The sequence below is a fragment of the Annulohypoxylon maeteangense genome (assembly GCF_022496945.1).
Source record: "Annulohypoxylon maeteangense strain CBS 123835 unplaced genomic scaffold GGS22scaffold_10, whole genome shotgun sequence".
Taxonomy (NCBI): domain Eukaryota; kingdom Fungi; phylum Ascomycota; class Sordariomycetes; order Xylariales; family Hypoxylaceae; genus Annulohypoxylon; species Annulohypoxylon maeteangense.
In genome coordinates, this window is record NW_025953257.1 from 1,428,263 (window position 1) to 1,451,144 (window position 22,882).

At 46.9% G+C, this 22,882-nt stretch overlaps 3 protein-coding genes across 3 annotated transcripts; 2 read left to right on the forward strand and 1 right to left on the reverse strand.

Moving 5' to 3' along the window:
• Nucleotides 1-1,117: 1,117 nt before the first annotated feature.
• GGS22DRAFT_165733 (uncharacterized protein) lies at nucleotides 1,118-2,544 on the reverse strand. The gene is made up of 3 exons (XM_047961740.1): nucleotides 2,098-2,544; nucleotides 1,796-2,014; nucleotides 1,118-1,722 (listed from the first exon to the last, which is right to left on the reverse strand). Exons 1-3 carry the CDS (start codon nucleotides 2,259-2,261, stop codon nucleotides 1,248-1,250), a joined length of 858 nt encoding a protein of 285 aa, XP_047818324.1. The 5' UTR covers nucleotides 2,262-2,544; the 3' UTR covers nucleotides 1,118-1,247.
• A 317-nt stretch (nucleotides 2,545-2,861) lies between these two features.
• Nucleotides 2,862-7,984, forward strand: GGS22DRAFT_23904 (phosphoribosylformylglycinamidin). The gene is made up of 8 exons (XM_047966579.1): nucleotides 2,862-3,620; nucleotides 3,688-3,938; nucleotides 4,010-4,048; nucleotides 4,158-4,720; nucleotides 4,823-4,958; nucleotides 5,049-5,123; nucleotides 5,184-5,862; nucleotides 6,000-7,984. Exons 1-8 carry the CDS (start codon nucleotides 2,941-2,943, stop codon nucleotides 7,657-7,659), a joined length of 4,083 nt encoding a protein of 1,360 aa, XP_047818325.1. The 5' UTR covers nucleotides 2,862-2,940; the 3' UTR covers nucleotides 7,660-7,984.
• Nucleotides 7,985-19,581: 11,597 nt separating this feature from the next.
• On the forward strand, nucleotides 19,582-21,787 carry GGS22DRAFT_23947 (uncharacterized protein). Its single transcript, XM_047966580.1, has 3 exons — nucleotides 19,582-20,820; nucleotides 20,881-21,249; nucleotides 21,316-21,787. Exons 1-3 carry the CDS (start codon nucleotides 19,721-19,723, stop codon nucleotides 21,335-21,337), a joined length of 1,491 nt encoding a protein of 496 aa, XP_047818326.1. The 5' UTR covers nucleotides 19,582-19,720; the 3' UTR covers nucleotides 21,338-21,787.
• The last annotated feature ends 1,095 nt before the right edge of the window (nucleotides 21,788-22,882 follow it).

Consider the following 22,882-nt stretch of genomic DNA (forward strand, 5'->3'; position numbering starts at 1 on the left):
CCAAGTAGGTCTCCGTCCTTATTCCTTATGGTTGGACTCAATTTCTGCACAAAAGTTAGTCTCATCAATGTCTAATGTTTGGTATTAAGAATAGGATATATGATCCCCAATTTAATGACTATTTGGACAATTCTCAAAGAAAGTTAACCTACGATGCGAACGTATCTCAGTTTAGTCGCCCCAGTGAAATAGGGGGTTGCTCTAGAGCTTGAGATCTCGTCTTAGATTCTGGTGGAATCTTGAAATGATACTTATACTCGATAATACGGCATAAAAAAGATCCAACCATCAAATGATGATTAGAATAAAGGAATAAAATTATGGTTAATTGACTGTGTTGTCTTCGAGTTCTCAACCTTGACTAGCCAATGGGAGTAGATAGACTAACGACAGTCTTAAAGTCGTAACGTCTTGAATTTAAAAGTAACTTTCAATTCAACTCAACTCAATGATAAATATATTCATTCATATGCGAGGAAAGACTTAAAGTATTCAATGTTCAATGACGAGAGAAAACGATCAAATCATTATTATTAAGTTAAGAAGAGGGTAGAAAGTAGCTGGGCCAATGTTGAATGTTCCCTCCAATGTCAAGCAAGCGAGCGTGTGTCTTAGATAGGCCGTAACTATGGTCTCAGAATTCCATATGCCCCTCTATCACATTACCCCTCTATTTCTTACAAAATCGATATCTAGGCGATGAAGCATGTTGTTATTATCTGGTACAAATTCTCCAGATTCTAAAAAATGCATTTGGTGGCTTATTGTACATAGAGGGATTAGAGGCCGTAAGTACTTGTTAACATTAAATCACAAAATCCGCACGGCTCACCGAGGGTCATGTCACCCCAGCCACCCGCATATTTTAACAAGGGTTCTTTGGGGGGGTTCTTTCCAAGCCAGGCATCCAGGTAGGGCAACAACCTTCAACATCATCTTCTTTTGCTTTTTCTATGGCTTATTATATCATAATCGATTGATATAATCGATACCGATAAGCCCCGAACCGTGGGATTGGTCCGTCATAATTGTGACCAAATTATTATCATTTGCAGAACTAACGGTTTTGCTGTGACCAAAAGACCTACATGGCGCTTTGACATGATGACGAAGGTCTCGAAATTCTAGGCTTCATTTTCAATCATACTACTTTCTTCATTATATCATTATTTGTCTATATGAGAGCTAACCTCTAATACGTTAGATTAGAGCAGATTGAGTAAGTCGTGAGGTTCCAAGTTGTTCATCTAAATCGTCTTCTCGCCTAACGGAGTCCCTCTTCCGGTTGGCGTTTGTCGCCCGCTATTGAATGAGCCGGTCAAATGCGGCTTACCGCTTGGATATGGCCACCCCTGTTGCGCCTTCATAGTTGGTTGCTGGTCACCGTACATCAAATACTGGACACCGATGAGAAAGTCGCAACCGGCTTGGAAGATGCCACAGAGTTTGAAGGACCATGGAATAGCGGAAGTGGACGTGAAGAACCAAAACATCTTCATAGCGTCTCCGACCAGCCAACTTGCCAACACAGAGAAACGAAACCCTTTGCAAGATTTAGAACGCGAGTTGGCAACCAGCTGCGGGATGGGCAATGTTGCTTCCACAGACAGACCGATATAACCTATTAAGGCGGAATACCCGGAATAGAATGATTGGAACGGCGCAATTAATAACTCGAGTATAGTTAAACTAATAAATAGGGACAATAAAAATTGCCAATAACTAACGCTTAGAATTAGTCGGGGGTACCGCTAGGCAGAGCCAAGAGTTATTAAAAGAGAAAAGAAAAACTCACGGCTTTGGCGAGCGCCACTGCCAGAAATTATATGGTCGTTGAAACCCTCCGAACCCATCCTGGGCGCCTGCAAAAGGAAGCGCAGCATCACCCCCCTTCGATGATGGTGGCGGTCGGTGGTCGAGAGCAATTTTCAGAAGGATGAGTTGTATAAAAATGTTGCAAAACGACTGGATTAATAGGGCCTGATCAAATTTCGCGCCTGGGTAGTAAAATATCCTATAAGCAGCCACTATTAGTATGCTAAATTTCCGAGCCCAATATATGTCCATTTGGATTGGGATTGAGATGGGCTGGCAGACCTGAATATCGATGCGACAAGCATGATAAGAGGGATATCCAGAGAGAACCCAGCACTTGATCTTGCCCTATGCATGGCAACCGCTTGATCTGTGTAGGACAATATCGGAGACAGAATCAAGAATATAGGGGCCGCATAGCTGGCCAAGGTCGCGAGGAAGGTCATCTTGACGGTAAGTCGAGTATGGGATCGCCGCAGAGCAAGGGAAGGTCGAGTATTCGGCGTAAATCAATTGTCCCAATTCTACACAAAAACCACCGCGTTAAGAACGTTAACAAGGCATGGAATACATCGCTTGATTAATTAAGGTAACTGGATATTCGGAGAAAGAACTTGTAAATTTTCCATCTGAAAACGCAAATTATGTCTAAGATGAAGAACCGCGACTTGTGGAACTTGAATCAATTCAATCACTCTGACACTTGGTCAAAAAGGGGCTAGCCTAATAAGTATCCATATTTTTACCAAATATTGACGTAGGGCACTTGACCGTCTCAAGTCTTATCGAGACGGCTAAATTCTCACCCGACAACATTTAATGCAAGTACCTAGGTACATGTCTCGAACTTATCGCTTAATCACACCTTGATTCGACCAAAAGCAGGAAGAGCTAGGACCAGACGAAGTTGTTGATTGGTTGGATTAGTTAATGTAAATGCAGGGTCCCGTCGGATCTCTTTCGACCCCTCCATTGAAAAAGTTAATTGATCATTAACCCCACATCGTTATGAACATTTTCTTTTACAACGCGTGCTTCGATAGGACTTTCAAGTGACACATTCGCGTTTATCTAGGACTCATAACCTCAAGTGTCGCCGGGCCGTCTCGGTCGCCATTCGACAAGATGGAATATATCACTCTAACCGGAGAATCTTGCTTCACTTCTTCTGAAGCTCAGAAAGTGAAGGATCGTATCAACCAAACGGCGTCGACGAAAGTGACTAACATCTTAGGTTCCTGGATATATTACGCGCATATCAGAGGAAACAAGGAGTCTCTTCAACCCAAACTCCAGCAATTACTTCCACTGCCTGATAGTTCCAGTCCTCCACCTCTAACTCACATTGGGTATACTCGTACATATTATATTGTACCTAGGAATATCTCACCATGGAGCTCTAAAGCAACCAAGGTCTGTGAAGTTTGCGGTCTTAAAGATGAGATCCATCGTGTGGAACGAGCAAGATCCATCACACTGGAATTCGAACATCCTTTCAGCAGCGATGAAATCCCATTCAGGGACCTGCTATATGACCGGATGACCGAGATCATATCTCCAAACCAACCAGATCTTGAGTCTATGTTTATAGAGCGAGAGCCCTTACCCCTAGAGGTCGTCAACATATTCTCTGCAGACCAGACGCCAATTGATATGCTCAAAGCATACAACAGCAAGCATGGTCTAGCTCTAGATGAGTCCGAGATGGAATACCTAGCCCAAGAATTCATGCAGCTTGGACGACCGCCAAATGACATCGAGCTCTTTATGTTTGCTCAAGTCAATTCAGAACATTGTCGTCATAAGTAAGTTATGATATTTATGTGTGCCTGTATCATCTATCTTGTAGAGGATACTAATAAAAACCACAAGGCAATTCAACGCAAGCTGGACTATTGATGGCTTAACCAAGGACTTGAGTCTATTCGACATGATTCGAAATACTCACAAAAAAACACCCGATTATACTGTCTCGGCCTACAGCGACAATGCTGCAGTAATGCAGGGTGAAATAGGAAATTATTGGGCTCCTGATTATACAACTGGATCCTGGAGACTCAACAGAGAAGTCGTGCACATACTGGCTAAAGTTGAGACTCACAACCACCCTACTGCTATTTCTCGTAAGTAAACAACCAAAGCATCGTAATTATTTGTAGTGGACGTAGTAATGCTAACTTCAGATCGCTTACAGCTTTCCCAGGAGCTGCCACGGGATCTGGTGGCGAGATCCGTGAGTTAGCTCTTAATTTTGTCTAATTACTATTACTCGTGTCATTAACTACACCTGAGCTTGTATCACTGTTGTCCATATGAGTTATTGCTAACTTCCAACCTTTCAGGCGACGAGGCCGCCGTTGGAAGAGGATCTGCTACTAAGGCTGGTCTTTCCGGATTCTGGGTATCCGATCTTCTTATTCCAGGCCACCAAGCCTGGGAAACTGATATTGGCCGCCCAGCTCACTACGCTAGCAGTCTTGATATCATGCTAGAAGCACCCATTGGCTCTGCTCGCTTCAATAACGAATTTGGCCGCCCTGCACTTACCGGGTGTTTCCGTACGATGTTGACAAACGGTACGAATAAAAGCGACGAGAACTCTGAAAAGGCGACAGAATGGCGAGGCTACCACAAACCGATTATGATTGCAGGTGGACTCGGTAGAGTTAGACCAGGACACGCCATCAAAAACCCAACCGATGTGCATGAAGGTGCTCATGTTATCGTGCTTGGTGGCCCTGCGATGCTAATTGGGCTTGGCGGTGGTGCGGCATCCAGTAATGCTTCTGGAGAAGGGACTGCGGATCTCGATTTCAACAGTGTTCAGCGAGGTAACCCTGAGATGCAGCGTCGAGCCCAAATGGTTATCGACACATGTTGTGGCTTAGGGGACTCGAACCCTATCGTAAGCGCTCCAAATCTCCTAGGTCTACCGAGCTTTATAGCTCTAGCTTTTCAATTTTCTTTATTTGTACCTAGTAAATAACTGCTAATGGTAAATTTCTAGGCTATGATACACGATGTTGGTGCTGGCGGTTTATCGAACGCCCTCCCAGAGCTTGTTAAAGATGCTGGGTTTGGAGGTAAATTCGAACTCCGACAAGTTGAGAGTGCAGATGGTAGTATGAGTCCTCTTCAAATTTGTAAGTGTTCTCGAAATATTTCCATTTGTTTTAATACATTTAGGCGCACTTAACCAGAACATCGCTAACTATCATTGATAATTGATATAGGGTGTAATGAAGCTCAGGAACGTTACGTTCTTTTAGTTAATAGCGAGGGGATGAATCGGTTCGTGAGCATCTGTAGTAAGTTCTAACTATCCTTGTAGCATATCGCCTGGTATCTGAGATTGACCGATAAAATAGGACGTGAACGCTGCGGTTTTTCAGATGTTGGCACTGTCGTATCTGAAAATGAGAGCGGTCCCTCTAAGCTTATTTTGACCGATAGAAATGCGAATGAGAAAACATACTCGCGACCCATCGACCTACCTATGTCGACCCTATTCCCCCCAGGCCGTCGGTTGCAGCGCATAGTGACATCGAGTAAACCAAATCTGCCAAAGTTCGATCCGGTCCCCAGTTTGAAGGCTGCGTTTGGGGATAAATTATCCGATGCTGAACTAGTTAGAAACGCACTGCAGAGAGTTTTCTGGATGCCAGCTGTGGGATCGAAGTCTTTTCTAATTACGATTGGAGATCGAACTGTCGGCGGTCTTACCGCTCGAGACCAAATGGTAGGCCCCTGGCAAACTCCTGTAGCCGATGTTGCTGTGACAGCCACGTCGTTCAATATGGGAGCGAAGACGAGGCATGGTGAAGCAATGGCTATGGGTGAGAAGCCTACCCTTGCACTAATATCTCCCGCCGCGTCTGCTCGCATGGCAGTTGCCGAGAGTTTAATGAATATAGCTGCTGCGGATATTATGGGCGATTTACGACGAGTCAAGCTATCCGCGAACTGGATGGCAGCTGTAAATCATCCCGGAGAAGGCGCTGCTCTTTACGAAGCGGTCGAAGCCATTGGGCTTGATATGTGTCCACGGTATGTACCGACTCGTATTATTCCTTTTTTCCATTTCTCTGTAGCGCTTGCAATATCCTCCTCGACATATTCGGCTGTTTTCACTAGAACGAAATTCCGCTCTAAAATAATCATGCGAGATACTAACTAGCCGATAGACTGGGAATTAGCATACCTGTTGGCAAAGATTCTACGTCAATGAAAGCAACTTGGAAAGATCGTGAGTCTGAAGAGGCCAAGAGCGTAACAGCGCCCGTATCAGTGGTTATCTCGGCATTTACAATAGTCGACGACATTCGAAAAACATGGACCCCACAGCTTCGACGTGTGGAGGAAGTCGGAGAGACTGTTCTTATGTTTGTTGACCTAGCAAAAGGCAAGAAAGCCATGGGCGGGTCGGCCCTTGCTCAGTCATTCGGCTACGTTGGTGACGAGGCACCCGACGTACGAGACATTGACTTAATCACTGATTACTTTGATGCGCTGGCTCAACTACACCAGAGTGGCATTGTTCTCGCGTATCACGACAGGTCTGATGGTGGGTTGATTACAACAGTAGCGGAGATGATGTTCGCTGGACGATGCGGCGTTGACTTGATGATGGATGGAATTGCCAAATCCTACTTGGTTGAAGACATGGTTGATGCTTTGTTCAACGAGGAATTAGGAGCCGTGTTCCAGGTGCGAGCCTCTGATGAGATCAATTTCAAGAGATGCTTCGCAACCTGTGGGCCACCACCAGGCATGATCAGAAAATTTGGCAGTGTCCAGCCAAAATCAAAGCAGGCGTTGACGATTCGCTACGGAGCAGCGCCTCTCGTTAGCCTCGATAGGAAGGAGATTCAACAGTGGTGGACAAAGACCTCATTCGAGATGCAGAAGCTGAGAGATAATCCCTCTTGTGCCGAGTCCGAATATTCGACCATCATCGATCAAACCGACCCCGGTCTCTCCTACAAGCTCACCTTTGACCCATCCGATAATATTTTGCCATTGACTGCCTCTATTACTGGGTTCTTTGGCAAGAGCCCTCGAGTGGCTATTTTGCGAGAGCAAGGTGTCAATGGGTATGCCGAAATGGCATTCGCATTCAAAGCAGCAGGTTTTGACCCTATCGATGTAATGATGACGGACATCATTTCGGGTCGCTCGCTTGTAGATTTCGTGGGCCTGGCTGCCTGTGGTGGCTTTTCCTACGGTGATGTGCTTGGGGCCGGACAAGGCTGGGCTAAGTCCATTCTTATGCACGAGAATGCTCGCAAGGAATTTGAAGATTTCTTTAAGAGACCAGATACATTTGCTCTTGGGGCTTGTAATGGTTGCCAGATGTTATCACGACTTAAGGAGCTTATACCTGGAACAGAACATTGGCCAGTGTTCGTGGAGAATACAAGCCAGCAGTTTGAGGGACGTTTGGGTATGGTCAAGATCGAGGACAATCCATCAAACCCTTCAGTTTTCCTCCATGGTATGGACGGCTCGGCATTGCCAATTGTCGTTTCTCACGGCGAAGGAAGGGCATCTTTCTCTTCACAAAACTCTCTACGGGCTCTTAACGAAGCTGGATCTATTCCAATTCGGTACGTCGATAACTACTTGAACGTGACGGAGAAGTATCCGTTCAACCCCAATGGCAGTCCTGGCGGCATTGCCGGTGTCAGCAGCAAAGATGGTCGCGTCCTGGCCCTAATGCCTCACCCTGAGCGATCAGTGATGGCAGATTCCATATCCTACGCACCACCTGCTCTTCTTGAAGAGTGGGGAGAATTTGGTCCCTGGATTAGGATGTTCAGAAGCGCGAGAAAATGGGTCGGATAAATTGCTCCTACTAAAGAAAGGAGTCTACGCAGCAATCATTTAGGCTTAGAACATACGATCACACGATATACTTCTACATGCACCTCGTCGTTAAAACAAGGCTTGGTATTCAATCGACGAGATTGAAAATGCAGTATATACTTTACTCTAACGAGACCTAAGCTAGGTATCCAAGTAGATACTGCAAATGTTCTAGGAGTTGACTAAAGGCGGTTCTGTATTAGGAGTTACAGACTTAAACGAAAGAGGTCGCCGAAGGCACAAACAAAGGCCATCTATATAGCAATGTATTAAGCAAGGAAATGAACATGATCGATTAGCAAACAAGTCATTCATGGCGCTTACATGGCTACCACGTAATGTGGATCGTGATACTATGCTGATGCTGATTCCGATGCTGATGACTCTATAATATAGGTATTGCTTCAACAGGATAGTGAGTATTAATGGCAATATGCAGGAAGCGTCAATTTAGCAAGCTAGGCAATTCGCTGCCGGCAGCCGTAGACTATCTAGGTAGGTAGAAAAGCCAGGAAATATCACGAGTACCGGAGCCGACGTGGCCATGGTGACGATTCGCATTGCAAATCCCGGAGCAATTTAATCCTTCAATCCAGAACGAGCCTCTTCCCCGTTATAGAAGCCCACGCGCGCCCAGATTCCAAAATAATAATAATAATAATACCTACCTAATAATCCATCGCGATCCCTCTCTATATACCCTTACCTAATAATGCCCTCTTCCCGTATTATTAGCACGTTTAATATATTACTCCGGAAGCTCGCTAAACAAGAATAGCCCTGGGGGCAGCTAGGTAGGTAGGTAGGAATCTGCTAATACTGGAAGCCCGGTCCTGTCGCTTGCATTGGATGTGTACGTATGTACGTATGTAGGCAGGTAATAATATTATTTCCTCGTTTCCCCGTTTCCTCTTTTATCGCGTAGGGAAACGAACGCACGAACGAACGAACGGGCTCACAAACCGAACGATTTTTTTTTCTCTTTGGTCGCCGGACCAAGAATTCAATAGCCCGTTCGCGACCTTGGAATCCGGCCGTCGGTTGTATAGGGATCCATGTTCACCTATTGTAGGTATGTATGTAGCTACGTCGGATAGCGTGCTTCGCACATAGCGCACCTACATAGATAGGTACATACATAATAGTGTCGCGACGTTGGCGGGCTGCCTAGAGCGGGCGGCTCTTGCGAGCGGCATTGAACGTCGGGACCGGTCGCGAGATAACTAACTAGCTACATACATGCCTAGCTAGCTAGCTAGACGTCGTAATCGCGAAGGGGGACAATGGGGAGGAGGAGAAAAAAAAAGGGGGTTTACGTTGCTATGAGAGGGAAAAAAAACCTTGGTTTTCTAAGCGTGGCCTTGGAGTGCCTTGGATACGGCCTGTTTTGTGCCCGTATTACCGCTGTACATATTAATCGTTGGCCGTAGCTAGACTAGCCCGAGCGCAAGGCGGGGACGGGGGACCTCGCCATTGTACAATACGATACGATATGTAGGTATGCTGTAGGATGGCGTGTATGTACGCTTAGATCCAGGTGGTGTCAGGTGAAGGTTCTTTAAGGTTCAGGTAGAGCAACGAAAGGCACGCTGTAATACAATACCAGTATGGAAAGGCAATAGTAGTAGAGGAACCTGGCTGTACAATACTGTATTTCAAGTGCCGGGGTTTCCGGGCTCCATGCAAGCCACGAGGGCGAGAGACGGGAAACCCTTACAAGCGGAACGCCCAGTGGAATCCTTCCCCTTCGTCAATTCCTCCTCGCCTACATACAGTACCCTTCTCGAATCCTGCTGAGCTGAAGAAGAGGCGCCTCATCACGATCCAAAAGCCGGTGATTACTTTCTTTCTTTTTCGTTGGCAGCTAACGGTTTGGGCTTGGCTTAGCTCGCGCGGTTGGTGGTTGCGCATGCGTCTTCGCGTAGCTATTATGCAAAATAATGTGTATGTGACTAGGTAGGTAGTAGGTAGGTAACTAATAACTAACCGCCCAGTGGTCGAGTTTGAAAAGAGGAGGCTGAGAGTTGTGGTATGTACTCTGTATTGTACCTAGTAATGTACGCTGGATGTACCTAGACCCTCTCGTTCCCAGTACTCTGTCTACGCTAATATAAATCCGGTCTGCATTAGCATTAGCATTACAGCGTACCTAGGTCACCTAGGCCACCTAGGCGTGGCTCTAAGCAAGTACGGTGGTAAGGGTATACGTAAGACGTGGAGGTGTGTGTACGGGGTAGGGTACATAGCTAGATACATACCTCCAGGGCTTGTGGTTGTAGGCAGTTGTAGGTGTAGTTCAGGTAGACCTGTAAGACCTGTAAGCACCCTCTGTACCCTGTAGACGAAGCGAACGGAGCTTCTCACTCGGCAATGCTACGATGGACTTTTGTCACCCTGGTTTGCGGCACATAACCCAAGCCAAGACATTGCTTTGACCTGCAGCCGGGTATCTCGTCTCGTTTCTCCGAATGGCACAACCACACACCTCTGCGATTCGGTTCAGATTTCAATTTTTCGGCACCAGTGTCATTTCTGGCAATGGGGTTCTTCGCGAAGCCTTCTAAGACATTTCCGCATGCACTCTCGTACGGGACTCGTACGCATATATGCGTCCATATGCGTATGTACCTTATTTTATGTACGCACATACCTTACGCTGTACATAAACTCCCTAGACTCCTCCCCCTAGATGCGCACGTACCAGGTACAGGTAGATATAAATAATATTAGGCGGGGGTTAAAGAGCGGCCCAGCCCAGACCTAGACCTCTTTACTCCAGGTACCTACCGAACCTGGTATGGATTTCGCCGTCTTCTTTTAGTTTCGCTTAGATCTCATCCAGATCGCTTATGGCCCTGTGGCTTACGCCGCAACGTGGTGAGGTTCGATTTATTGAATTTTAGGCTTGAATGGTGCTTTCGGTGTAAGATGAGGTCCGGCAGTAGAGAATCGCGAACTGCGAATTGCGGGTTGCGGATCAAAAAATGTCCCACGACGTGACGTGCCAGACCGAGTGCCGACTGAAGCTCGCCGTCTGACTGGGGCTGTCAATTCGACCTTCCTAGCAGGTATAGTTCTTCTGTTGATCAATGCTAGGTACTGCTCAATGACGCCACAGTTGCAACAGCAAGGTAAGGCGACAGCGTCGGTCTCATCAAATGTAAAGAAGCTGAAAAGCGCATACGAAGACTGACGAATGATGTCTCAGGCGATCCTACTGTGGCTTGCCTATGGGAGGTAGAACCGTTGTTAAGATCGTCGCACGTGCTGATCGTCCCAACCCAGGTCTTATTAGCGGTTTATTATGCCGGACCCTCGTTGTCTCGAGTAATCACTCTTTGTTGCATGATCGAGTCCCCCCCAAACCCGGCAGTCTCTCCTGCTCCGAAAGCATGGATTAATCAGTCTTAATCATACTGTACGAATACGATGCCACATATTATCATTCGACGCATTCTGCCTTGGTGACTAAGAATTCCTCTCTCTTTCTGCAGGGACGTTTTTTGTTTCGATGCGAGGTTCTTTAAAAAATTGAAAAATCGTGGGGCGCCCCTTGAACACCCCAAGGTCTCGCCCGCTTGTTCTGGACTCCGCTGCAAGATGAAATTGCATCGGTATTGCTCCTGCAGCATCAACTATCCTAGGGGATGTCTCACGATGCGTACCCCTCACACCCAATGTTAAGGAGCGGCTTCGTCATCTCCGTAATTCGCTTCTGATGAGCGCTAGGGGTCTACTTCGCCTCTAGGATGTGCGATGGTATATCGGGACGAATATCGCGCAAGTCGGCAGTGGAGTACCGAGTCTAACATAGCGCAAAACACTGGTTCGGACGAAAGACCATAAAGATGACTGTTGTCCCGCCTTATCTTGAGCTCTATGACCGAGTCACCTCCACTGTGGCTTATGCGCATGCAGATTAGGATAACAGCCTATTTGCCGTTGGATATTGCCGGTACTGAACAACAATGAACCGAATATGAAGGGGGGAGCTGCAGAAAAACCGGCCTCAGGTTGTTCTCGGGACCAGGAGAGGTCCCTTATGCGCGGCAGAGGTGTTGGATAGTAACCTTATATTACATGCTTTTAAGGTGGCCGGCATTACTCAAAGTAGACGCAACCCCCCCTAAATTAAGGGCACAGCTATTGTATTGTATGTATGTGTGTATACATACATAGAATCTGGCATGGGGGGTTTTGTTCTCGTCTCTTTATCTCTCGATTCTAAATTTGAGTTTATTAACTCCCAAAGGGTTCTATCGAAATCGACGAGGCCTAGACTGACCTACTCGGCCGGGTCTCGAGTAAACCCAAGATTGGGGCAGTCGTTCATAAGCTTGCGTATGCGCAACATCCTAGGTTAGCCTGACAGATCAAAAGGGGGCCGGGCCGAAGATCAGACAATGGACCTCTTTGCGCCGCACTATTGCACCGTCATCCTCTTAATCCTGCTAGCCCTTACACTAAGATAGAGAAAAGCGGTGTTTGACTCCCACATGGTGTGCTTAAATCTCGCCTGTTGGATCGGTTTTTGATCACAACACATGATCCTATGCGGCTGCGCGACACGCGAGATCTCGTGAGGCTGGTCGTGTGAGTACTTAGGCAGATATCATGCTGACGGGGCGGATCTGGATGTGGTAAGAAACCAAAAAAAAACAACCAAAAAAACAAGATCTCGGAGCCCAACGCGATATTACTCTGACTCCTCCTCTGATGGTTTATTAAACCCTTAGTCAATCGGTAGGTGATATTATAGATACAGCATGTCCTATATCCTATAGTAGGATGGTGCTGTATCTACCCGGTTGGATCGTGAGGGAGACACGATGCCGTTTCCCATTCATCATAATACCCGTCTTATTATGTTACATGCTTCCATAGCTAAAAATAGACCCGGCGACCGCTTAACCCCGCGGCCGCCCGCCTTTCTGGTTGTTCATTAATTATTGTGATTCATATTTGCTGAGCCTGTCTTATATGCAAGGCGGGATATGGGCTGTTGCAATATCGCAGAATCCCTCGTTTTTTGGATGAATGTAAGATGTGACCAATACGATACGGCGTAGAACGCCACAGAACGTGGTCCGGCATGAAGGATTTCCTTGGGAATGTATTAATATGGCACAGAGCATAGGTATTCGTAGATTGGCAGATTGGGTAGCTGATTAGTTAACGCCAGGTGGTGTCCCGTGTGGGTGCCGTCATTCATTAATCGAACGGATCGAATGGTACATGGTTAATCTTGTCAGCGGCAAGATACATACACGTACAGACGACTGCCGAGGCAGATCAGTCTCCAGCGTAGATCAGAAGCTGCTGAGATTTCCCCATGACGACTTCTATCGGCTTCCAACGGGAACGGACTGTAATTACTGACAGAACCGATTATACCGACTGATACGTTGCAGCGGCTCCCAAACATGACCGTGGCCATGACCAACGTACAACATACAACATAATAATAATATGTAAGCGCGTAGCTAAGCAAGCTTCATATGTAGTTTGGCAAGTGAGGAGGATTTGTTTAGGGATAGTGATCCGGTTTATTGGGATGTTAAGGGAAGATTATTGGCAGAGGCTCGGGGTTGGTCCTCGATGAGGAAAGTGAGAGCACCGATACCCCTGTCTTTTCGGGATCGGTTTCCCGGGGCTGCTCCGGTCCGTCGAATGCTTCTAGAAGAGGCCTAGAAGCCCACGAAACAAGCTTCTCAAGCTTCTATTGGCCCGAGCTCTACGTGATTACCGATCTGACCCATACTTATCAGATTATAGTACGTACTACTAGGTACGTACCTAGGTGGGTAGTACCGTAAAGCATGTACCTTAGTACCAGGTATATAAGTACTTCCAAGGTTTGGGTGCTTTAGCCTCGCTTATTGTACGACGCTTCGCGCAAACATTTCGTATTTTTCAAGAAATCGTTTATGATTTATCTACCTCTTCGGCACATTAGAGTTGCATTATTGACCGGAGCGGTTCATGCGTACATGCATACATACTAGATACATACCTACTAGTTACGTACATACATATATGTATGTATGTAAGTAGTTAAGAGTTTCTTGAGTGTTTCTTTTCAGAAGCAGTGGCGATTACTAATTGGAAAAGTGTAACTCGAAACGATGTTACATGTTACTTCGGCACAAGCATGTCAAACCAAGCTCATGCTAGATCTAGCAACTTACTTTATTTGCAATTTGTAACTAAGCAATCCGTGTGGCGTTTATAACCTTGCCAGGTATGTAGGTATATACCGAAATACGGAATACGAAAGAATATCCATTAATTGCTCCCAAATATATGGATATTATGTATAAAAAATAGCATTGAGTTCTGATGGCGCATAAGTGAACCTATTGTTGGCGTATACTGGAAGAGCATTGGATGGATACAAGCAAGTACCATGTAGTATCAAGCCGAGTAACCAGTACTTCCCAGTACATCCTTGACGCACGGGGCAAGAAAGCAAGGTGCCGCCCGGCAAGCATCTGCAGCCGCTAAGGAGCTTGAGCTGAGAGTGCGACCCAGCCACATGGCCCTGTTCAACAGCCGATCCTGAGTTCTTAACAGGTGGGTTTTATTATTGCGAACGTCAGAAAAATAACCTTGGAACCCCTATTCCCTAAACAACTCTCTTGGCCTAGCGAGACCCAGGCATCAGTGTTTTCCTTTACCCAGCACTAAGCGTAGATATTACCCATATCTCGTTAGCGTCCGTGTGCACGGATCATAGGGGGAACAATTGTGTAAATGCCGAACGAGTCCCAAGGATCGCTTCATGCTAAGCTGTTTTCCTCGAACGCCAATGCGCACCAATTTTCAGCCCAGCTAATCTATTACTACTATTAGCTTCATCGTCTTTCACTTACGTACCATGATTACTATGAGATTCTGGTACGGCGATAGGTATGAGGAAGGTCGTTCGAACATCGTTTACCGGTTTTGTGTTCGCAATCATCTTGCTCAGTAGCTCTAGAAAACCTTCCGAAACCTTCTTCCGGAGGGATGTTGGTTCGTGAAGGGGCGAGTAAAACAAAAGGTTGCTCTCGGCACTATTTCCATCGGATATAGAATACTATGTAGTAATCACGGGATCCATGTTTGCTTCGGAAGGTCAAGGTTTGAGCCGCAACTGCTGCGGTACGTAGACCCGACATCTTAACGGGAGTGCATGAGACATGTATGGGTCTACGCACATCTTCCACCGTGCTTTACGTGAGACTAGAGATATGAACGATCATAAAATGCTGGTACGGGCTGGTTCAAGGGGCAGGTAATCTTCCTTGACGGTCCCGCAGGAGAACCTTGTTCACACGGGCAGGAAGCGGTGGCCCTTACGTCCGGGGGTTGTCGATCATAGTGTGCTTGTGTGCGCGCAACAAGTTCCGACCAGGGGTTAGCAATTCGGCATTGTGGATTTGCTGAGCCACGAATATCATTTCGCTAATCTGTACGTGCCTTGTACCACATGGGATGACGCAGGAAAAGGAGCTACACGCGGGATGATGAGACGTGGCTTGATCGTTGAGACAAGGTCTAAGTAGATCAAGATGGCCTTCTGTTCCTTGAAGAGCTTGGACCTCCGCGACTGAAGTTGACCGGTTGAAAGTCGACGCTAGATGGCCTCGTGGCTTGCCTGACCTTTTAATCACCATACCAACTTAGATTTGACTACACGTTGGGGAAGGATAATATCCTGCAAGTACCCATTCTACGGCAATCGTAGAAGAAATCCTTCGAGGTCTCTCGTTCGCTTTCCGCCCTCTTGGTCTGACCGAGGGTTGTCAGGCTAGTATTGGTGTTGCGATAGATCACAAAGCAAAAATTTCCTCCGACAGTCGGGCTTGTCACATGGATATTGCAGCCAGTGGCCAGGAATGAACCGTATCTAAATGTTGATCGTTTTAACCCGGTCAGCTGGATCAAGACAAGATGATCGCTGACCCGTAGCCTGGCGGCTATCTAGGGAGCACGGCATAACCTAAACATTAGGAGCAACAAATATGTCGTGGGAGGCGCCTTTCAGTCTCGAAATCGCACGGAATTTGGGTACCTACCGGCCAGCTCAGCTCGTGCCCCATCCATCCATGCTCTGCCGAGACAGTGGTTGGTGGCGAACAAGCCACGAAATGATCCGTCGACTCTTCCGTAGGCTTTCTCTTATTATAGATCTGTCATAGGCTTATGGGTTAAGCAACATCTAGGCACGTTTGTGTAGGTACCTATGTATGTTAACTCCCGGACTGCGAATGAGCCCGAATTCATGAGGCTCCCAATGCGTTGTGCGAAGTAGTACAACTAATCCGTCGTGTCATAGGCGTCACAACATGTGCTCAATTGCCATAAGCAACGCTCTCGAGTCGCGATGTGTTGATGAAAGGCATGTAGGTAAATACCCTTGCATGATAATTTTAGTTTGCGAATTAGCTGCCGGTGATAGAAAACAATTGCCGGTCGCAGTCGGGCAGCCTATCGTTCCAAGATAGCTTAGCCAAGCCTATTCCATCCTACTGTTATTGGAGGGGTATTGTCTCTCCACAAGTTATCGGCTCTTGATTTCCTCCCTGGCTGCTGGATCCGGTCTTTTCGGCCGGATTCGCTGCCGGCATGTTCGACGATCTACGAATACCGCCGAACTAATAAATGAAGGAATCCCTCTGCCTAGATCATTGGAGAGCTAGTATGGCCAGTAAGGCCAGTCTGAGTTGCAATGCCGTTGTCAGCCCCAGGCGGTAGTGATGCGAAGCTACGCGATAGTGTAGTTAGTTAGGTTAGTAGGTAAGTGTTAAAGGCGAAGGCCAAAGAAAGAGAAAAACGCCATCCAGTCTTCATTGGCGATGATTACATAGGTGGGTAGGTATGTGTGTGGCGGGGCTGGAAGCAAAAAGCCCCAGTTTCCTCTTCCCTTTCTAGCTCCATCAGCCCATTCCCTACCAGGACAAAGTTAGCGAAGATGCGGGTTCGGGGATCAGAAGACGAAGTGGGAATTTGTGAATTTGTGGGATAGGTATGTAGATATGTACATGAGCGGTACAGACGGTACTATGTATGTATTTGCCCAGAGGGTTGGGTCCTAGTAGTTCCAGGAGTAAAATACCAGGAGTAAAGTAGCCTGGAAACCGATACAAGGGCTATGGAAAAGTACGCAGAGTACATGAGCGGCTCCTCCCCTCTCGGCCGATAAGAATTATTTTTAACACTAAAATATTTGTCGGGTTCATTCCTCCACTTTCTCCTCCCTCCCCCAAGCAAAAGGCCGCGGAAGGGTCGATGGTGTGGAAACTGGTGGGGAATCGTCTTAGGAGACGTATAATATCGCCCGTGAGTTTTCCCAGGAATGGCCTAGCAGTCGAGCTTTCCAAGATTTCTTCGGCTGCTGATCGTATGAGCCTTCCAACTTTTCTCACTAAGCAGCCCAGACTTCTCTAGATAAACTCAAGCTAAACAGTAGTTTCTTGGAAGTCAGATTTCTTGGGATAGCGAGTTTTAATAACAAGAGTCGAGACTTCCAATCGTTAATAACCTACACATTAGGCTCTTTTGAGCTTTAGTGCGCGGCTACAAGCGCCACGGCTGCAAAAGGTCCATGCAGTCGCGAGTGCCTATGCCATAGTGCATAGTGGTATTCATTCCGTTCACGGTAGATGAAGCCGATATACCAGGCAAGCACCGGGCAAGCAATACGGAAATTCAGGAGACTAAACAAGTTTAATACCTGCTAGTGCTCCTAGTGCACCCAGAGTATTGGTATCACACTAGACAGGTACGTGCCGGTGCATGAGCTGCTTTGTTACCAATTAGCCGTCATAAACAAGATGCTATCTTAAGAAGCTGCGCAACTCTTAAAATTGCCCGGTATGCGTATACGCGGTCTGGAACCTGCTCTCCTGTCCTTTTGGTCAGTGATACCAGCGACTTACTATACGCCATCCTAGCTCTCATTTACCATTTACTCAGTATCGCCGTACATACATCATGCGCTTAATAGATATACAGGTATAGAAAGTTGCTAAAAGTCAATAGTCGATAGTTAATGACCGATTTCTTGATTAAATGTCAGGCTCTTCCTTGATGATTATATCGGCAAGATTTCTGACTTCGTAACACGCGGCGGCCTCTCGCTTGTGTCTCCCCGTTGAATATGCCCCCCTTTGATCGTGTCTCCTATGTAGATTGTTACATAAAATCATAAAATACATAAGATAGGTAACAACCCGATCCATGGATATGTGACAGACGGCTTACTTGGGATTCTTATTCAGTGCTACAGCACCCCTTCGCTTATGCTTGTCAATTACCCCATATACATACAGCACGTTTCACAAGCATGCAACTGTGATGATAGGTTGACAAACGCGCACTTCGGTAAATCGAGTTGTCCACGGGCCATGGTACGTACCTACTCTCGACTACTGTTAGCGATACAATACGGTAGGTACCGCTTACACGGGTTGCACTACGGGGATACCTGCCTAGATACCTTGTCTACTTTCGTCGATCAGCTCCGTCGACTAATATGTACCGACCCACATGGAATCGACATCATGTCTCTTCCCACAATCCACAATCCGCAATCCACAAACCCCCTAAGCATTACATACTACGCAGGGCCATTACCAACTTAACTTACCTAGACCACGGGACTAGCAAGTTTCTAGCTAGACCTCCCGACCATCTCGCGTATTGCATTTCCGAATTCATCGCCATGCTTGCATAGAATCTCCGGGGGTTGTCTCGCCCTATGATCTATGATCTCAGCTTCTCTACATGCCTCGTACCTAGTAGGCATGCTATCAGCGCAACGCCGTAACAACTCTGGAAGTCCCTGACCAATGACCCTGACCCTGAATCTGATCCTTACCCTGGACCAGTGACCCTGACTTCAAGGTTCGCTTTCCCTTACCGAGTACATACTACGTAGTATGTACCGTAGTACCCTACTCGAGCCGCCGTCTTAAAGATGTATGTATGTACTTTTATATGTTCGATTTACCTAGACTTAGACAGGTATACTCGGCCGTTTAGCTGACTTGGTAGGTACGTGCTCTCCCGCAGGCAAGAGCCAACATTATACCCATGCCGTTGGAGCCGATACCCATTAGAAAGTGGGAAAGAGCACACACATCTTGAATTCAATTCAATTGAATTACGACCGGGGTAATGACAGTTACCGGTTCGTTCGTACTTGCCATGGCAGTTATGGCTACATGCTTAGTGCGTACATGTATGAAGATCTAGTCCCTTAAGTTGCCTTACCTATTATTCATTCCTTACATCAATCTTCTTTGGACGAGGTGACCCCGGGAATTCAAGCAAGTAACAGGAAGCCCACCAAGCCCACCTTTATTTTATAGTACGTGACAGGTCAAGTCACTAGCACTAGATACATACATACACTACCTCATCCTCTCGATTTCCTTCTCTTTGGTGCCTCTTCTTCTCCTCGAATCATATTTCCTCATCGACACGCCCGACACCTACATATTACTTACTGTATTTGTACATTCAACTCGGCGACACTGGGCCACTTGTTTCGAAGACGCTTCTCAAATCGCGAGAACTCACCCATCGTATAACTTTCTAAAAATTTGACAGTCACACGAGTCGAGATCGTTTCTATCACTTTCGCCTCCGTCAGCTTATACATCTGGCATTGTTCGCTGTCTTGGACTAAGCTGTCAACACGTAGACTATTTTCAACATTTCTCAGTGACTTAAATAAACTGATTAGAAAACGGTCTGGATTGGACGCCAGCATACAGAATACCAGTGGCCAATTACCCGGGATTCTGGCCACTCTCAGCGATTCGGCTCGAGGACTTACAGGTTGGAGGGTGTGTGTGTGTGCTTGCCAGCTGCGCCGCCAAACGACCTTTATCCGGCAGATACCAGAAACACAACAACTAACTTAGTGTATATTTCCTCCCTACGCCTGTTTTTTCTGGTTTATACAAATCCAACCAGAAGCTCTCCAAACAACTATTCGACCCCGGCTTGTTATGTTATAAGGAATTGTCCAATATCGCATTCGATCTCAATGGGGATACAAGTCAGATTAGAACTTCACCACCCATCAGCCATTCCTGATACTCCTCCTGGCCTGGCGAGCCCAAGCTCTTCGTCAACTCACACTCCTAGGGCCTCCGAGGATCGAACTTGGCCTACTATCGTACCTATTTCTCCTCCTATGTCTAGCTATGATCCGAGCACGAGGCCAGATATGGTAACCACGAAGGACCCCGAAGAGGGCCAAATACGAAGAGATACTCTAAATAGTGCATCACGACAGCAACTTCCGCCTCTAAGTAGCTTATTCGGACCTCCTCACCATGTCCGTCCAGCACTTTCCCCTCTCCCGGATCGACCAAGCCCTCTCCATAGCACGCATTCCCCGATGGATAGACCGGATTCGAGGAGTTCATCTTACTTCCCAAATGTTTCCCCGTCTTTAAGCCAACCACGCAGTGTTTACGAGCCGAGGTTGGAGCCTGAAAGACCAATGCTCCCCTCGGTCTCTGCCCAGTTTCCTGGACCCCTCAAATCCCCGACGCACGAATTTGAGCGTTTACATCATGTAACGCGGGTAGAGCCTGCCCCTGTTGGAAGATGGCCTCCCATGAACAACCCGGAATCAAGGCGGGCAGAGTATGTGTTCGAATCTCGGCCGCCAACTCCGCCTTTTAGGCCGGTCTCTGAGCGTATGCCGCTACCCCCTCTAAGCCAGCGACTAGGGTTTGACTCAAGCCCACCATTCAAGAGGGAGAGCCAAATGCGTTTGGAGCCACCGAATCACTCGCCACCGTTAGCGAACGCTGTTGCCCCAGAAGGAGCACCAGTAAAAGACGGATTAGGTCCCAAGATCTGGACGGGAACTCACTTTCTACCTCGTTTCGTGAAGCAGGCAGAGGTACCTGGGGAAGGAATGTGCTATTTCTACGATGACGGGACTCATTGCAAGACTGTCATTGACGGAGAACCTGTTAATGCTCATTGGGGTGTTACGAAGGCTGGCAAGCCCCGAAAGCGACTTGCAATAGCATGTCTCACTTGTCGGGAAAAGAAGATAAAGTGCGACCCTGACTATCCTCGATGTGTCCAATGCGAAAAATTTGGTAGAGTCTGCAAGTTTAAGAATGCGTAAGTCTTAATATCTACGTCGGAAGTTCTACGTCTTCTATATACTAATACCTCCTTTAGCCCTCGTGGCGGCCACAACACTTCCCCGGTAGCTTCGCCGGCTGAGCATGAGATACCTAGACAGCTTGGGCCACATCCCAGCGCATTGGATTTTGGACGACCAAGGAGCGCCTCCAGCACGCCAGTATCTCCGCGGACCACCAAGATTACTCACGGCCACCCCTCTCCTGAACTACTCCCAGGCCTACCTGCGAAGAGGATGAGATTTTCATACGATGATTATCCGAGACAGCCCCCGCCACCCCCAGCAACTCGTCTTCCGGCGATGATCCCTATTCCTGAGATTAAACGGGTAGCTGGCGGTAGCATGCCGGCCTGGCAACATCATGACCTACCCCGGGATATTTGCAGGCCGTGGCAGTTAGACCCGTATGTTTGACCCCTAAGCATAAGTTCCGCAATACTCATATAACAATACTTACATATTTATTATAGGAGACCTCACACCCGTGTATAGCGCCTTATTCTTTAATCAGTATCGCAACTCGAACTTCACCAGATAATTATACACGCGCTTAATGTCATAATCTAGCCATTGTTGGACTTAGCAGAGGGACGTTAAACGTTTATTCCGACGCCTCCCTGCTGGAACTCGACTTGGACGATTTATTGAACCTACCACAACGATTATATATGCACCACACTCACGACTGGATATATCACAACGAACTCTCTTCGCCCAGGAGAACGTAGGACGACGAAGTCAATTCAAAAGCTCAACGCGAGAAAACAGTGGAGTATTTAGTTGAATAAACTTCCCGACCCATGATTATCACTGCCAGGTCACGTATGGAAACGAGCAGGGAACGAATGCATGCGCCGATCGCAAGATTATAAAGGAAGAATCACAACGAAGACTACCTACCCATGTTTGGACGGGCTCATGAACTAACCCGGAGGTTTATGAGTGATAAACTTGTCGGCTGTTAGACGAAAGAGTATGGGATTTTCAGCGGAACGACTTGAGGGCGCGGCATGTTTCAAACCTTGGACGAGAAACTTTCACTGTTACTCTTTTCTTGAAGAGTACTTTTCTCTCAGTTAAGCCGACTCGCGGATGTGGAAGATATCACGGGAAAATCTCCGAAATCGGTAGGAATTCCGTGATAATGAGCCGTACGACTTCTCGACACCAGCATCACGATAAGTTCTACGAATCTTACGGGTGCAATTCACTGTTTATATTTAATCTACTGGAAAGTCGGGATCATCTTTATGGACTTGGGATTTAGGAAGCATCTTGGCCGGCGTTTTGGATTTAACTTGCATGTGTTTTTTGAGCGTTTTGAAACATTGGGAGGGAAGGTCCGGGGATGAGTTTCAGATATCCTAGTTTTTGCATTGGAAGGTTTATTCATGTGTTTGGTTTACTTGCATTTCATTTCACACTTTTTGGCAGCCGCCTCACGGTCGGTTGCTAGTTTCATGTCATATTATTTACAAGAATACCCTGTACTATACCCTAACATTGCATGCAGATGGGGATGGGATAGCAAAGTAGGGGTAAGGCGGATGAAGAGGGGGCAATGATGAAAATTCGAATAGAAGGCTACTGCCCTAGGCAGCCCCTGACCCAGCACTTCGTCACTGATATTTTTACGAGCCAACAAAGTGAATGAGTCTTCACCTGAGACACCAGATACATGAGCCTACATTTGTTAAAATCCTTCGCGCGCCTTGATAATGAGTGGGGTCATGTCCTTTTTACAAAGACGAAGGCAAAAGATAGTCAAGAAAAGCATGTTGGTCGGGGTTGAAAGGCTACAATTGCCGCATGATCCAATAGGGGTGTCTTGAAGAGGGAAACATAACATCTCTGTGCGACGGTTGGGTATGTGAGCGACAGGCAAGCTGAGTCTTTTGATTAGATTGCCGCCCATCAGATCATGGTTCGGTTGTTAAAATGCCACGCGGATGGGCAACGCCACCATGGCCGTGTTCACCCTCCTCCGGGATATGGTTGACCGGGAGGTTGTGTTCTTCTGTACGAGAAAAGGAATGA

Bases quoted from the DNA above. Each gene is read 5' to 3' on its own strand.
- GGS22DRAFT_23947 (XM_047966580.1), top strand. From the start codon at position 19,721: ATGGGGATACAAGTCAGATTAGAACTTCACCACCCATCAGCCATTCCT. The intron at 20,821-20,880 runs GTAAGTCTTAAT...TACCTCCTTTAG, and splicing joins GTCTGCAAGTTTAAGAATGC to CCCTCGTGGCGGCCACAACA. The intron at 21,250-21,315 runs GTATGTTTGACC...TATTTATTATAG, and splicing joins AGGCCGTGGCAGTTAGACCC to GAGACCTCACACCCGTGTAT.
- GGS22DRAFT_23904 (XM_047966579.1), top strand. From the start codon at position 2,941: ATGGAATATATCACTCTAACCGGAGAATCTTGCTTCACTTCTTCTGAA. The intron at 3,621-3,687 runs GTAAGTTATGAT...AAAAACCACAAG, and splicing joins TCAGAACATTGTCGTCATAA to GCAATTCAACGCAAGCTGGA. The intron at 4,049-4,157 runs GTGAGTTAGCTC...CCAACCTTTCAG, and splicing joins GGGATCTGGTGGCGAGATCC to GCGACGAGGCCGCCGTTGGA.
- GGS22DRAFT_165733 (XM_047961740.1), bottom strand. From the start codon at position 2,261: ATGACCTTCCTCGCGACCTTGGCCAGCTATGCGGCCCCTATATTCTTG. The intron at 2,015-2,097 runs GTCTGCCAGCCC...GGCTGCTTATAG, and splicing joins CTTGTCGCATCGATATTCAG to GATATTTTACTACCCAGGCG. The intron at 1,723-1,795 runs GTGAGTTTTTCT...TCTAAGCGTTAG, and splicing joins CAGTGGCGCTCGCCAAAGCC to TTATTGGCAATTTTTATTGT.